Raw genomic sequence first — 16,498 nt, 5'->3', positions numbered from 1 at the left:
GACCGGGCTCTAGTTTTCGACATCGCTAGCAAGGACGAGAGCTTTCATTTCAAGAGGCCCGACGGGAGTACAAAGACAACAACCCAAACTACAGAAATCTACAGCTCGCAGAGCAATGCCCGCTGCAGCAAGAAGCATCTCTGCATCTGTTCCGTTCCGTGGTCTGTACGAACGTCCGTGTCAAACTGGGTATATGGCGCGCTACACTCGGCTGTGGAGAATCCAACTCAACTACAAAGTTTACCCCATTTGGGGGTGCAAACGAGAATTCCGAGTACGGGTATCAAGTCAAGCGAAGGACCTTTCATAGGTCTTCTTGTTATGTGGGGGTTATCTCACTTGAAAGAGGATTCAGACCTACCCGGCAATCAGGAGGTACAACAACGAAGTTTGCCCATCTCCGGTAGGCCTACACCAGCTAGCGGTTGGATCACTACCATGACCATGCACAGGACCAGGGCACAGGATCTCTCGATACGTCTATGCACGGTGTAGCCGTGCAATTTTCCTGCCAAATGCCGCGAAAACCCGCTCGTTTTGTCTATTGTTTCCTGTCATTTTACTATTTCTTACCACGTAATACTAGGAGAAGTAAGACATGGTGATCAACAGTTGGTTGTGGGCCAAGTCGTCGCGGGCCAGTACGTTGTGGGACCGGATTCTCTATATCCGTGTACGTCAACGCGGTGACCGTCTCCCAACAACATCTCCCGTGTCCTGCTCTGGCTTGCCGATCATGGTCTTGAGTGTAGTTTTTGTGTTAGGCATTGTGCTTGTTGCTGGTCTACATATATAGGCAATGTTGATCATTTTAGTTATGTATTTTCACTGTACTGTACATAGCATTGTGTACAACCAACATGATCGCGCGCGATCAAAGCTTTTTGTTCACTGTGTCTGCGTGCAGTAAACTCAGCGACATAATGTGCTGAGTGTAGTGTCCCAATGTTCGTAGCTCTACACGAGTTTATAGATAGAAATACACCACTGAAGTTCGTTTCCGATCTTAATATTTTACTATTGCATGATGTTGAGTCTTACAAAGGCCTTAACAAAGTGGGGGACTGCTCCCATCTCACTCCTATTGAAGTTGAGAAGACTTATGTTTACAAAAATGTATGTTTATCAACAAAAAAATCACGCACGCGCAGCGCGACGACCACTGCGCTTTAAGAAATATTGAGGAAATATTGTTGCAAATTTTTAACCTAATGTACAGGTTTGCACTTTCAGTATGTAAACAAATATTCATCTATTTGCTACTCTCTACATCATGAAGGGTATGAGGTACAGTCAGTATACAATGTCTCCAGCACTTTAACAATCAGTTACTACAACTTACAGCAAAAAGTTACTGTATGTATGCAACTGAACATGTCTGAACCTGTCCAGATCCATTCATGCAACACCTGGAAAAACTTGCGAGCTCAAAACTAGTTACTATAGAAATTCAAAATCTATTTTGTTTCTTCTGTATTGGCGCTAATGAATGAGACTTCTCTCCACATCATTTTATGAGTACACAACATTTTTTCATCTCACAGTCTTTGGTTTCCCTTCTGCAAGGGGTCCATTTATAAATATACATAGGGACCAAGGCATTTGGAACAGTGGTTGATCTAGTGAAAGTTTAACCCACATTAACATTCTGAAATAATCCACACAAAAGTTACGTCACCTTAAAATCACTGAGGTCAATTCTGCGGTCTTCTGATTAATTGTAGATAAACTGAGAAACCAATCATGAATATGGTAACAAGTTGTGGCGCCATTTAAGCTTATCTTTTATGAGTCACGGATCTTGCCTGTCAATTTCATTGGTTGATTTACATTAAAACTGACATTAATGTCATCAAAGAAACCTTGTAGCTTCAAAATTATCCTGCTGAAGGTCCCAGACTGGCTAATTGCAATTAAGGTTATTTAATTTCAAAAGTAGCACAAGGGTATTTAGCTAATCTTCAACATAACATAATACAGTTTATTTTCTAAGTTAATCTTAAAGCCTTGCCTAGACTATGTTTGTCAATTTTGATTGTCAGCCTTATTTATGCTTTACAATTTCCTAACATGGTGATTTCCATAAAAACAATCTACAGCCAAACTGGTTCATTCATTAATTCTCTATCTTCTGGACAAACAAAATCAAGCCAGCTGACACCATGTTGAGATAATTCTCAGGAAACACCGGATGAAAATGACTCAATTCTAATTTGATCCTTTTAGGTGCTTATCAAAACATAAATTTTATGATATTATTGTTTCATATTTTTTTGTAAATTATTTCTGTCTCAACTCTTCCAATCAGTCATTTATTTTCGAATTGTTGATACAAAATGTAATTGACACAAGCCATCGAGTTTGGCTGCCATGGTGATTCTTAAAACCTTATCACTTTATCCTTTGCATGACTGAACAACATCAATTACTATTTTACCGTTTCCTTCATAATGTATTACAGCTTGAGATGGAGACAATTCTGCCATAAATTAACCCTAATGAATTAAAGCTATATAGACATCCTGTATATCCTGGGCCTATATACCTGCCAAAAGAAGAATTGCCAATGCATAGCTACTTCTGAGTTTTAAAACGTCTTACTCTGAAAGTGAATAACAATTTAGAGCCAGACCAGAATTATAATCTCATAATTACCACCAAGTAAAATTATAATAGAATTATAATGTAAAGTAACATTATATCCAATGGACAGGGTAAACACACATCTATAAAAAAATCACAATAAATCTATAACACATGATATGACACATAAAATTCCCCATCAATAGCTATTAAAATACTCCAATTACAACACAATGCTTTGAGGGATATGGCAGTAAAATCCCTATGATTGGTCATGCATGCAAATTAAATCCTAGTAAAAATTCTGAATCTAGATGATGTGCATCCATGATAATTAAGATACTTCATACATTAGTTTTTTCAGCTTCTGCATATTCAGGCAATGACTGGTAGTGTTGAGTTGGTACAAACAATTCTGTGAAGAACCCTATAGTCCTATGTTTTGTTGATAGTGTAGTTTTCAAACAATGCATGATTTCCTTGATAAAAATGCTTCATTTGCATAATAATAGTTCCAATCACAAAACCTGCAAAATGACACATTGATACATTTATAACATCATTTAACATAATTTTATTGTCATTCACAAAACAGAAAATTGACCTGTCTATTTACTGGAACTGATCATTGATCCATTACAATACTGTAAGAGTATTTATCCATATTACTCCAAAACAAACACAAAAAAGGGTAATATTTTGAAAAGTAGCATGTTTCCTAGGAAAAACAATGAATAATGAATGATTCTTGGTAACATCTACTAGAAATATTGGTCTTGTAAATTTACTGGGGCAGAATCTCTGATTAATCTTTTGTCACAGTTAAAATTTACTGAGTTTGACAGATCCTCGTTGGCTTTTGCATTACCTCTTTAAAAATTTATCAAAATTGCTTTTAAAGCTGTCATGGCCCAAGTTGAGACAATTGCTAACCCTGATCCTAGAGCCATACGCATGTCATAGCGATTGAGGAATAAAAAGTTCCGTACAACAAAAATCTTTCAGGACACTTAATAGTTGTCTCATGCTGATTTCACTGATATTTCTGCATCAAAATTTGAAATGGCAAATTCATGGCACTTGTGAAGAAAGTGAAAATTCATTTGATACTTCAATTGGTACGTCATTCTCATGCCACTTTCCACAGGACTTCATGAGGACTACACTTAAGAGTTGGAAAATCATACCATAATGGACTGCAATTGCAAGATCTTTCGGGTTTAGAGTGCATTACTATCATAGTTGAATTGACCGCATATATGTATTTTAGACCTCCAACTGGTAAAATTATCAACTCATTACATTACCATGGCAATGTTCATTTATTACCGTTATTGTTCAATTTTCCTGTGTGATAGAAATATTCTGCTTCATTCAACACAAAATTCATGGCGCTGTTACGCTTTCAGTCAAGTGCACAGGTCATTTTCAAAATTACATCTTTACTTTTAGCCTTAGGATACACTGTAATTGTAAATCATTGGCAATGAACTTCACAGGAATTGCTTCTAAAGAAGAGGTTACCATAGAGACAAAAAAACAGCTATCAAGAACATCATAATCGTAAATACAATACTATGAAGCCAAGCAAACTATCAACCTTATTAACACAAACATTGAAAGCTAATGAAGCTTATCCCGAAAGCTTTCTTTTTTGACAAATATCCTATAGTACATCAGTAACATAAACCCAACACTATGATTATCTATCACCATTTTTTAAAGTTGAAAATACCTAACTTGCCTGAGAATCACTTATACACTTCGCCATCAAAACTCCTGTAGTTGCAGGACATAAAGTCATACTTCGATATGTAATATAGGTACACTGTTTAGTTGTGGCTCTACAAAATAACACAGCAATATGACAGGGCACGAACGGTAAACTCAATCATGTAAGGCTAATCTTGGCTCACAAATTGAGTGAATTGATCATATTACATGATATAGATTGTCACTCTACTCTCTACTCTGATCAAACTCACTGCCCAGAAGCAGCAATGTAGTACTAAATATTCAAAGGAGGCTATATGGTGCCAAAACACGATAGCCTTTAGTTGAATATATTGAGGAAATACGCAACTCTGTCGTTTAGGATATGTCATTTATTATGGTACACACTGGCATGTGAAATCTTACTCTTCTGTACTACAACCTTCACACATCAGTATGCCATATAGCAAGTCAGAGAGCTGTCTAGAGTGTGTACTAAATAACCTCTCCGTACAAAGGCATATAGCATATCAGTTGATCTTCACTAAATACACGACTGGAAACTACTTGGTTCCTCAAATTCCTTCTTTCCAATGACAAAGCGTAAGAATAGAATTTTAATCATCATCACTAGTAGAGATAAGTTTGTTTTTCAAGCACCAAGTGACAGCAATCTTTATTCTTGCATTTTTCAATGTCCACCACTTTCCATACACTAAATTAAGCTGGTAGTCTGTATGTGTACAGGATAAAAAATAATTCATATACTATACGATGGCATAGCCAAAAATAAATTCAATAAAGCTATTGATTCCAATCTACGGTATATTTCTACTGGACATACCGGTATGCCAGGACTGAACAGGCTATCTGACATGTACTGACACATTTAAATTGATCAATTTCATGAAAATCTATCCAATCTATTATTTAAATCATCAAATGAAACTGGTATTTCATGAGACTGGCACACAAAAGTTTGGATTCAAAACTGTCTCCTCAAGTCACCAATCAAAAAGTTGTATCAACAAGCAAATGTTAGCTTTCTATGGCAATAGAGATTTATGTTATATTCTGTGAGCTAGCAAATAAAAAATGTTTTTAGCTTTTGTGTTGAGGTAATGAGTATATACTAATAAAATGTCAAAGTTCCATTATGAGAAAACTCTGAAGCTATCGTATGTACTGCCATTTATTGTATAGCAATCTCATCGTGTGCTATTGAGCACCGAACACTCAACCATCTGACCCAAGCCAGTTTGTTATTATGCATGCACTGTACATGTATTTTGATAGCCTAAAAGTACATTGCTAAGGCTGAAGGGGTGATAAGTGCCCCCAATTCATGCACTGCCCTATGCCCAACTGTAAGCACACATAAAACACACTGCTTCTCACTGATTGCTGTACCTGTTGTTATCTGTACAGCTATAACATTTGCATTACCAATGCAGAGGGTGCTACACTTGTGGAAGCCAGGTATAAACAGCTTTATGACTTGGTTTTATGATGTATTTTTATGAACAAGTGACTGGTTTTGACAGTGCCTTGTCAAGTGAGTTTACTTGTAAACATAATGCAGTTTCTTAAAGTGGTTCTTGTCATGTCCTTAAGTATTATTTTACTCTGTAGATGAAGTTCCTGTTTACCAAATGACCCTACACTGGCTACCTTGACCCACTGGTGACACAGACAATGCATTATGACAGCAAACAGCTGCTGCCCATCAGAGTGAACTCCCAATTACCACCAACACCAAATGATGCTTTTGGCAATGAGATCTACATTGTTGTACGAGAGGCAAGAATTGTGGAATTCATTAAAAGCTAAACTATCACAGAAATAGAGTTCTTCAACTAGATTTCATTTTTGGAAATTTGCACAAACTACAAAGTCGGCCATTTTTCATGAATTTTGTTTGCTACGAGATACTACTTATAATGTTTGACATGTTGAAAGATAATGAATGGGTGACCATGCATGTATTCGACCCCAGTTTTAGACACGATACATGAAACCATCGCGAAAACAAATTAATGGTCATGACCATTAATTCATTTTCACGATGGTTTCATTTAATTTGTCTAAAACCGGGCAATAAATCAGAATGGTACCTGCCACTGGACCTAATAGTGATTATTGAGTTCTTCTACATCTATCCCGAATCACATGAAATATTGTGACAAAGAAACAAGTGATCAGATTGAAATACTAGAAATGTTCAACGAATTCTTTTACAGCGTCTTTACAACGCCAGAATCCGAAAACCCTCCGGAACTGAACTATTTAACACAAGACGCACTGTCTAACCTGTCTGTTACGGTTGACACAGTACAAAACCACCTTAAAGATATTAATATACACAAAGCCTGTGGGCCGGATAACATTTCCGGCATCTTTTTACGAAATTGTGCCGAAGAACTTGCTATACCACTGACCATGATTTTTAACATATCTTTATCATCTGGTGTTTTTCCATCTCATTTTAAAACAGCCAATGTCATGCCAGTTTTTAAGAAAGGAGATTGTCATGATGTTACGAACTATCGACCGATATCCCTGCTGTCACTAATAAGCAAGATTTTTGAAAAATCTGTATATACAAAACTTTTTGAGCATGTCAAGAGTACTCTCATCTCTGAGCAACACGGTTTCATTAAGAACAGAGACACCGTTTCTAACCTCATTTCATATGTTGACCATTTGTCCAAAGCTTTTGACTCTAAGCAACAAGTCGATTCCATTTATCTGGATCTCAGTAAGGCCTTTGACTCTGTGTCTCACGAACTTTTAACTCATAAAACGAAATATTATGGATTTTCAGGTTCATTGCTAATGTGGCTGAAATCCTATCTCTCAGGTAGATCTCAAAGAGTAGTTTTAAACGGTAAACAGTCTTCCTGGAAGCCAGTTCTTTCTGGTGTTCCCCAGGGCTCTTTAATTGGCCCTCTTCTTTTTATTCTTTATGTAAACGATGTGTCTACTGTTATTTCCCATTCAACCTTGTCTATTTATGCAGACGATACAAAATTGTTCAAATGTCTGGACTCAGCTGATGACTGTATATTTCTTCAGCAAGATTTGAACAATATATCGAATTGGTGTGCAAAATGGAAACTGAATCTTAATGTTTCTAAATGCTGTATTATATCATTCACCAACAAAAGAAACAAAATAGTCGCTGATTATTCACTGAACGGCTCTATGCTACAACGGGTGTCTTCAGTTAAAGATTTAGGTATAACCCTGACATCCGATTTAAACTTTAAAACTCATATTAACTCCATTATCAGTAAATCTTACAAAATGCTAGGTTTTCTTAAGCGCACCCGTAAATCTTTCACCAATATACAGGCTTTGCGGACTTTGTACATTTCCTTAGTTCGATCAAATCTTGAATATGCGTCCACTGTTTGGTCTCCGAACCAAAAATATCTCGTTGAAAGACTTGAAACTGTTCAGTTGAAATTTATTAAATTTCTCTGTTTTAAACAAAACATTCCCTATGTATCAGAACAATATGAACAGACATGTAAATATTTTCACCTCTCCCAGCTATTCTCTCGTCGCAAGGCCGCTGATCTTAACTTTTTACACAAGTGCGTTCATTCCGAGGTCGACTCACCCTATCTTGTAGAACAGGTTAATTACAACTTTCCAATGAGGACACCCCGTCACTCTGAGTCTTTAAAACCCGCGAGATCTCGGCTAAACGTTAGGAAGTATTCCTTTTTCCCAAGATCCATGTCTGCTTATAACAATTTAGTATGTAAATATAATACTGTTGACATTTTTACTACTAGGTCTGCCTTTCGTCGGGCCATCAAAGACATTTTGTACAGATAATGTTTGTGTGTAATAGGTTCGTATACGTGTATGTTTGTGTCAGATTTTTATCCTTGCTCTTATTGTCAGACCTATAAGTGGGCCTTTCGCCTGTTGGATCTGAATAAATAAATAAATAAATAAATAATAAATAAATACCGTACTTTGTGTCCTCAGCAGTGAGAATTCTCAACCAGTTTTCTACAGTAGAAGCTACAGTTACCAGTGCAAATTTATTATTACAATAGTGTACATAACTAGTGCCTTTAGGAGTGGACCTGAGTAGATTAGGGGGGGGGGGTGGAGGGGTTTCTGGAAGATTTAAAAAAAATTTCAAAGAGGTTTGCCTTTTAAAAAAAGAAGCAGATAACAGACACACATCTGACACACACAAAAAAGATTCAATTGAGTGAAGAGGTGAAAAAGAAAGTTGCAAGACTTTGCTCACAATTGAAAAAAATAATTCAGAGTGAAGCGAGGAGAAAACAAATCAATGCAAGCCCCCCTAGAATATCAAATGGTCCCTCCTTTACTGTTCTGCTGTCGTTCAACAAATGATGCATTTGTTATTTGGAATTTTACATTCATTAAGTACAGCAAATCTTTGTAATTGCAAAAGTATTTTATCTTTATTGATCTCTTAGTTTTTAAGGCTGTACACCACTGTACATTTCTATTTCATATGGGATAATAAGGATAACAATAATGACGATAATAATAATCGACACTCATTAAATATAACTTGGATAAGAATTGATTGCCAAATGATATTTGGCTATATGCATGTTTGTTTTTCACATTTATTTAGCTCATTTGCTCAAATGTAACAAATTTTCAACAAACTGACCAATAAGTATTTCACAACCACAGACTATAAATGGAACAAGCTGTTCAGTCTCACACGACATGCATTATGTAGCATGAACAATAACAGGATGTTTTATTTTTGTAAATGTAGGAAAACGACATCGCAGTTCCTATTTCTTGATGCTTTTGACATCTTGTGTTATGAATTCATAATGACTGTGATTAATAATGCACCATCTTTGATCTAAAAATGGTAGAACTAATCAATTTTAAAACATGTCATGGAAATCCTGCAATTTGCACTCTAATGTCATGTTTATTTCATTGCTGAAACAAAAACCATTACTATCCAAGCTTGTGAAATCCCTATAAGCTGGGAAAATTTCCCCCTCACTGTTAAGTCCATGGTAATCATGTCTGAATTGGCATATCTGACTCATACAAATGGAAAATACTGCCATCGCTGTTGAATGAGATGAGAACAGTTTTACACCAATTCTGCACAGCGTCCCATAGACACAAATCTTGGACAGGTGTTCACAATGTGGTTATCGTTTATCAGCGATTTAGTTCTGATAATTTTTTAGGCATCTATTCCTTGTAGCTTTAACTGAACGAGATTTCATGCCTCACGCACTTTTTCCATGCAGTTCTAAACACACATGACAATTTACTATCTCATGAAACTTTCATTTGAAAATAAAGTAACCATGCATGAGATAACAACCAGTATTGACTTGCACTACCAAATGAACAGTTATCAATAGATTTAAATATCAAGTAAAGAGATGTCTGTGTGACAGAAGTTGGAAAGAATGCCAAACGTAGGAGTTCCACTGTCAGGCAATAATGCATGCTTTTGATAACAGAAATGCTATCTTGATGTTTTTACTCATGACAGCACCTACATGGCAATCATAGTTTATTATCTGTAAGCATTTGGAAATCATCAGGGATACGGTGCTGAGATGCACTATATCTGAGTGACATTCAAGAATTCCCATAGGCAACACATCCACCAATTCAAAACTTGTTAGAAACATAGAGTCAATAACACTTGGCTCACATTCGGTTCGATGTGGCAGGCCAGAGAGAGTATACTTATAAACTAAGTTTACCCCTTGGAACATGTATATCAAGTTTCGAAGCAATCGGAATAGCGATTTCAGAGAAAGTGATTTTCTGACCAAAAATGGAAAAAATTGCTAAAAATACAAATATGAAAATTTTACCACAATTTTAACAAATCCGACAAAAGACAAGCCTAGGATTAACACTATCAACTTTCAAAGCAATCCAATTAGAACTTTGGGAGAAAATAATTTTTTGATTAAAATTGGGAAAAATTGCCCCAAAAATACAATTACAAAAATTTCACCACAATTTGAACAAATCTGACAGAGGCTAATCCTGGAATCATGCATACAAAGTTTCAAGGCAATAGGACCAGCACTTTCAGAGATGACAAGAAAAAGGGAAAAATTTCTCCAAAAATACAACTATCAAAATTTCACCACAATTTGAACAAAGCAAACTAAAGTCACCATAAAGAACCTGCACCCCAAGTTTCAACCAAATCTGGTTCGTGGTTACAGAGTTTAAGCAATAAGCAGGATTTTCCCTTTTTTACCTCATTTGCATATTGTTGACACTGACATGTTCAGTTGAACAAATTCACATCTCCACCCCTAGGTACACTTGTATACCAAATACTAAAATGGTAGGTGCTGCGGTTTTGGAGTTTATGATATGGATGGACAAACATCTGCAGATACCAACATACATACATATATACAGATGCTACAGACCTACCATGTAAGCTCACTTTGGTATATATATATATATATATATGCATATACCAAATGTGAGCAAAAAAATGTGTTATGTCACTGCTGTAATTTTTCTACATACCTTTATATAACAGGTCTGAAACAAATTTTAAACAACTAAAACTATAATCATGAATTTAATCTGTCAAGTACATCAGTAGCTTATTCCGAGAGGACAAGAGCTTTGCTTGCTGGCTAAGTTAAAATAGTAATATGCCAAGTAATTAGGGCCTTTGTACTAGCTTAGCATAGAAAGAGTACACCAAAACACGCTTTGATGACAGGGAAAATTCAGGTTTTAGAACAAATTACATTAACATGGAAGTAAATTCAAAGCAGCGTAAACATTAATTTGCAATTTTGCTTTAAGTCCTCGCCTAGTGGAATGTTTGGCATGCCCTTTCCCAATACTAAAGTTGTCAATGTTTCATTGTCTGCTGGACTTCAATTGTCATAGCCCCCACAGGTGATTTATTCCTATCCTTTATCAAGCTCAGTTCTGGGTTCTGAATTTTGTTCAATGATGTTCACTCAGCTTAGAGTTTACAATCTCCTTTGCAGGTGCTCAAACTACAGGGGAAACCACTTTAAAATGCCAGAAACACATATACTGATAAACTATAATACTAACAATCTCCTCAAAAACAGGTATACATCCAATTTGACTACAATTTGCTCCATAGAGCACTCTGCCGGGTGGCTCAATGTACAACAACATGTTGTGCATTGTACCTAAATCTCCTCTGTACCAATCTGCGGCAGTAATTGTTGCTTAATTTCATTCTGGCATTTGCAATGGACGAGAAGTTCTGATCCACAGTGTTTGTACAATCACCTGTTGGATTCAGGTGGATTTCAATATTATATCTGACAGTTGTCATTATGTATTATGATGAATTATGACAACACTTACAAGTTGGAATTTTGAAAATCAAATTCTAAAAGAATGAATGACAATCAACATTTACAGAACATCATAGATTGCTGTAATTATCCCTGCTAAACCATTAATAGTCAATGATAATTCTTTAATCGAATTAAAGCAAGATTTCATTCTTTTGTTCTCTGACAATAAGCTCAAAACCCAACAGTGTTTCAGCATAAGTTTTATGAGCTTCTTAACAACCATTCAAATAGAAAATGTTAACCATGTAATGTAGAGTTACATTGGCAGGTGTTACCGGCATCCAGATGAAAATGGTTGACACGCATAAAGTTAGATTACACTTGCTGGGCAGGATCATGAACCAATGACCTGGGTCAGGGCACTATACTTCTTTCCAAACCAATTAGGGATTCTACTCACATAAATTTAGTAATTTTTCTTTGTGAAGCCTGTACAGAAGCCTGTATACTATACTCTTGCAGGAATTTCAGTCCTTCATACTGATTGCCGAAATGTAAACTCTTATTTCATAGACTTTTCTTTGCCAACATGCAAAATTTAGTAAATTTTTGACCAGATTCAAACTCACAACATACAACACCTAGTCATTGAGCAAAGACATCATAATCAAAACTGCTATTAATTTGATTCCGTCCTTAAAAAAGAATGGCGAGTTTTACACAAAAAGTTTACAACATCACCTTATTTGCATTAAAGTAAAAGTCACATTAATGCCAGCATTCGTGACAATTTTCATCCATTCAAATCAAAGCCCCTACAAGGTCATGATGTGTAAAATTAATGCGTTCATAAGTTCATGATTACAAAACTTGTGTAAATTAATGGGTTCACAAGTTCATGATTTTATACATGTAGCCTGCTTCAATATTGAACTTGAGCCATACAAAAAGTATTCCTTTGAGCAAGGTTTTGTCCTTCCTATTGGAAAAACTGCAACAAATTACAATTGTTGGAATACTAGGTGGGAATTTCTTATTGCAATTACTAACTCCAACAAATGTAATTCTGTGAAACACTATGAATAAACTGCATACTTTTTTAACATTTTTGGATTTTCTTTGCAATCAGCATGTTTCTAATCCATAAAAAAAGACATCCAAACCAAAAAAAGAATTCATAACCACAGCAGATATAGGGAAAAGTTTAAATTCGTAGCATCTTAAATTTAGCTAAAAAAGACATGGATTACAGTAATTGAAATAACAACAAATAAATGGTAAGTTTATCATAGAAAAATAGCGGTTCCTCTTTACTGTCTGTGGGTTACCATGAATTCAATTGACGGTAGGGTTTCAGTTTTACGATCTATGGTATGGTTTACCATAAATTCAACTGACAATTACAATAATCGTAGTTGTTGTTGCCATGGTTAACAGACTCATAAAACGATGGTGTAATTCATCGCATCTTCTATAAACAGGTTTTAATCATTTCATTTTTTATTTGCAGGATTCCTGGCCCTTAAGGCAACCTCCAAATAACTGACATGCAATCAAGCTAACAATGTAACATTTGTTCATTATTGTATGTTGAACAAAAGTACTATCAATATCTAATAATTATTACTTTTAGGTCACGACAGTTATTGACTAATTATAGATTAATTGGAAATGGGTCATTCATTAATCACTACAACCATTTCACAGTTCTCATCATCACATACATGACAGAAACTGTCACTACAGGAAGTTATTTATGACTCACAATATAATCCTATCCAAATATAATCTGTCCTAAAAGGTTACCTTTCAAAATTGCAAGGTCAAATTTCATTGGGAATGAGTAATTGATGAACTTCAAGTTCCAACAGTCTCCAACAAGTTCAATTTTGATTTGATTTCATAAATCATTCTTTCAGTGCCTATGTAATAGTTTGGATATAAATCTTAATTTTGAAGCACTAAATAATTACTACTTTTTGTCTTGTACAACTATTTCTTTATAAGAATGCATGTCTCTATAATTTTGACCAAAAGCACTGCTTACATAATTTGTAATGCTTAAAAGAAAAACACATTACAATTTATTTACAATGCATATCATGCTGTATAAAACAGAATAAGGTTATTTCAAATGGATGGCAACTCACCTTGTAGTGGACCAACATGAGTGTGATTAGACTGAGGCCTGTACAAAGGCCAATAATTAGAAGGGTTATCAGTAACGAATGACGTTGCTGTACTCTGTATCTTCTGTATAATGCTTCTATTTCCATTTTATGAAACTGCTCTTTGAGATTTGGCAGCGACCATTTAGATTGGTTAGCAGTTCTGTCCCGGTCCTGGAATATTTCTTCGATTTCCACCGAGTCAAGAGTGAGGTCATTGCCATTTTGTGAGTTGGTGCCATAATCAAACATAGACATTGTTGTGATGGGCAAGCCTGAGCCAGAATTGAAACAGGTACAAAAATAGGTTTTGCAATGTATCAGGATCTAAACTTTCAGTCCAATCTGAAATGAAAAGAGAAGAGAAAAGTCTTTTCAAAGATGAAGCCATATAATTTTGAAAATAATGTTATTCCAGAATGAATGAGAGACAAAAAAAATTCTCAAATGTCACAGGAAAACCAATCTGGCAGAATTCTTGATCTTTCTCTTGACAAGACCCAGAAATACAACGGCCTTGGCGTAATCTTGTTTGCCACTTACGCTTATCATTTGGTAATGAATAAATAATCGTTTCATGATCAAATAATGAATCATTTTTCCTGGCACTTTTGGAGATAATGCATGCATGGGTGTATTGGCCATTAAGTTTTATTTTCATCTGTCTCTATCAGGATGTCTTTTCATCTGTTAATTTGTTGATTGATTCATAAGCTGAAATACAGGTCCACCTGCTTCAAAGAATGTACAGAGGTTTATCCTTAACACCCTAATTTCCTGCACGCATTCATCTTTGTCACCGAGAACAATATGACTGTATCACTGTTAGTGAGAACACTGTCAAGACTTTCTTGCACCTGCATTCCATCATAGTAATGTTTTCCTTGGAATCTACAATTTAGACTTCAGAACATAAAATCTACAATGCTCGTAAGAAACCGCAAGGTCTGACATGTCTAGTAACATAGTGGTAAAATTTAAACACATGAAGCCACAGCAAACTAATTATATAATTCACAACTTTTAAAGATACTATGGTATATTCCCTTCCAATATTTGTAATCGAGTCGTTGATGATGGTTTTCAAGATTGAAACAACAGTAGGGAGTACACTAATATAATTACATCAACAGTAATATTCTGGATTAAGAAATGTGGGAGAACATGTGGATAAATTTGATAGATATTCTACTGGTTGAATGACTGCAGTATGGCAGGGCTTGCATTGTTTTCTGAACTATGGTCACTTCTAGATGGACTTTCAGCAACATTGATGGCTTTTTTAATTTTCAGGGAATGTTTAGTTATGGTAATAATCATCAAATCATCTAATAGATGAACATTAAATAATGCTTTTGAAGATTGTACTGTGACCTTGCATGTTTGATTTTTATTAACTTGATTGCATTTTTGTCCTACCAATTACATACAAATCATTATAGGGATGCAGAATGCAAGAGTTCCACGACAAATTATCTGAGATGTAAAATATTCGAATCTTTGTAACCATCATTTTGCTATTATGTAAACAGTTTGTTTCCTTTTTGATGGAAATGAACAATAAGTTTCTGTACAGTACACTGACTTTCAAGTAATACTTGATTGATTCAAGGTTATTTCAATCTATGATTTCAAATACGCAAATTAACTAACAAGCTACACTTATTTCATGAATTTTGACACATTTCTTTATGACTGGGTACAGTGTAGTAAAACTCATGACAAAAATTGAGAAAAATCAATACATAATTCCATAAAATGTCATTTAAAACAATTTTTTTGGAACTAGATGTTTACACTTGATGCAGTACAAAGAAATGATACTCTGCCTGACATTGGCTCAGCACTGCATCATTTGATAGTACTTTGAAGCAAGTCACAATTCCATAGAAAAACATCCTTTTAGAAATTCAACCACAATATTGCAGTGAAGACTTTCATAATCCTATTTGGATACAAGATTTCTTGTAATTTACATAGAAATGAACTATAAAATGATACATTATACTTGCAAACAGGTTTTATTCTGTGGGCGGCTTGACAAGTTGATGTATTTATCTGCTATTGATTGGGGTTTTGTGACATTACTTGAGTGCTGACAAAGCGTATAACATAACAGTCATTTCACACTTCAGTGAATCACAACAATAATCACATGACATTTCATCGTTTCAATTAATCTGATTAAATGAGTACATTCTGAAAAGGACTCGCCGTTATCTATATGATATTTTTATCCATATCTGGATTGCGCATGATGATCAAAGAAGGCTGCCATCGAGAAACAATTTGAAACTGATCAGAAAGTTCAGTGACATCTCTGTAGCTATTTGAATATATGAATAATTTGCTGAATTCACTCTGCCTGTGTCTTTCACAGACATACATTTATTTGTAAGTATTATGAATTGGGCAACAATATTGAAGCACAATGACACTAGTGTGTATGTGCAGTATTCAATGACCTGTTTTTTGTGTCTATTTGGTTTAAATTGTGCAATTTACCTACATAAAAATAGAATTGATTATTTGTGGCACAGTTTTACCTAATAGCATTTCTGCATGCAAGTGCTATTCACATTTAATTTAGTGCATTGTCCCTTTGATGTCTGGACAACTTTATGAAAATCCAGTAAAATTCCTGATCAGATTCGAAATTCAAAACATATGGCACCCAGTCATATAGAGACGACATTGCAGCTAAAACCACTAGGCTATCCCCACCCT

At 35.2% G+C, this 16,498-nt stretch overlaps 1 protein-coding gene across 6 annotated transcripts in view; it reads right to left on the bottom strand.

Annotated features, from left to right (window-relative positions):
- Positions 1-16,498, bottom strand: part of LOC139148327 (adenylate cyclase type 2-like) — a 158,831-nt gene that overhangs the window by 52,879 nt on the left and 89,454 nt on the right. For all 6 annotated transcript variants that reach the window (XM_070719708.1, XM_070719713.1, XM_070719707.1 and 3 more), the window contains one exon: positions 13,754-14,116. In XM_070719708.1, coding sequence (XP_070575809.1) covers positions 13,754-14,029 — 276 coding nt within the window. In that variant the 5' untranslated portion in view covers positions 14,030-14,116. The remainder of the gene's footprint in view (positions 1-13,753; positions 14,117-16,498) is intronic.

The sequence above is a fragment of the Ptychodera flava genome, chromosome 13 (assembly GCF_041260155.1).
Source record: "Ptychodera flava strain L36383 chromosome 13, AS_Pfla_20210202, whole genome shotgun sequence".
Lineage (NCBI taxonomy): Eukaryota > Metazoa > Hemichordata > Enteropneusta > Ptychoderidae > Ptychodera > Ptychodera flava.
This window is presented reverse-complemented; position numbering and strand designations above follow the sequence as displayed.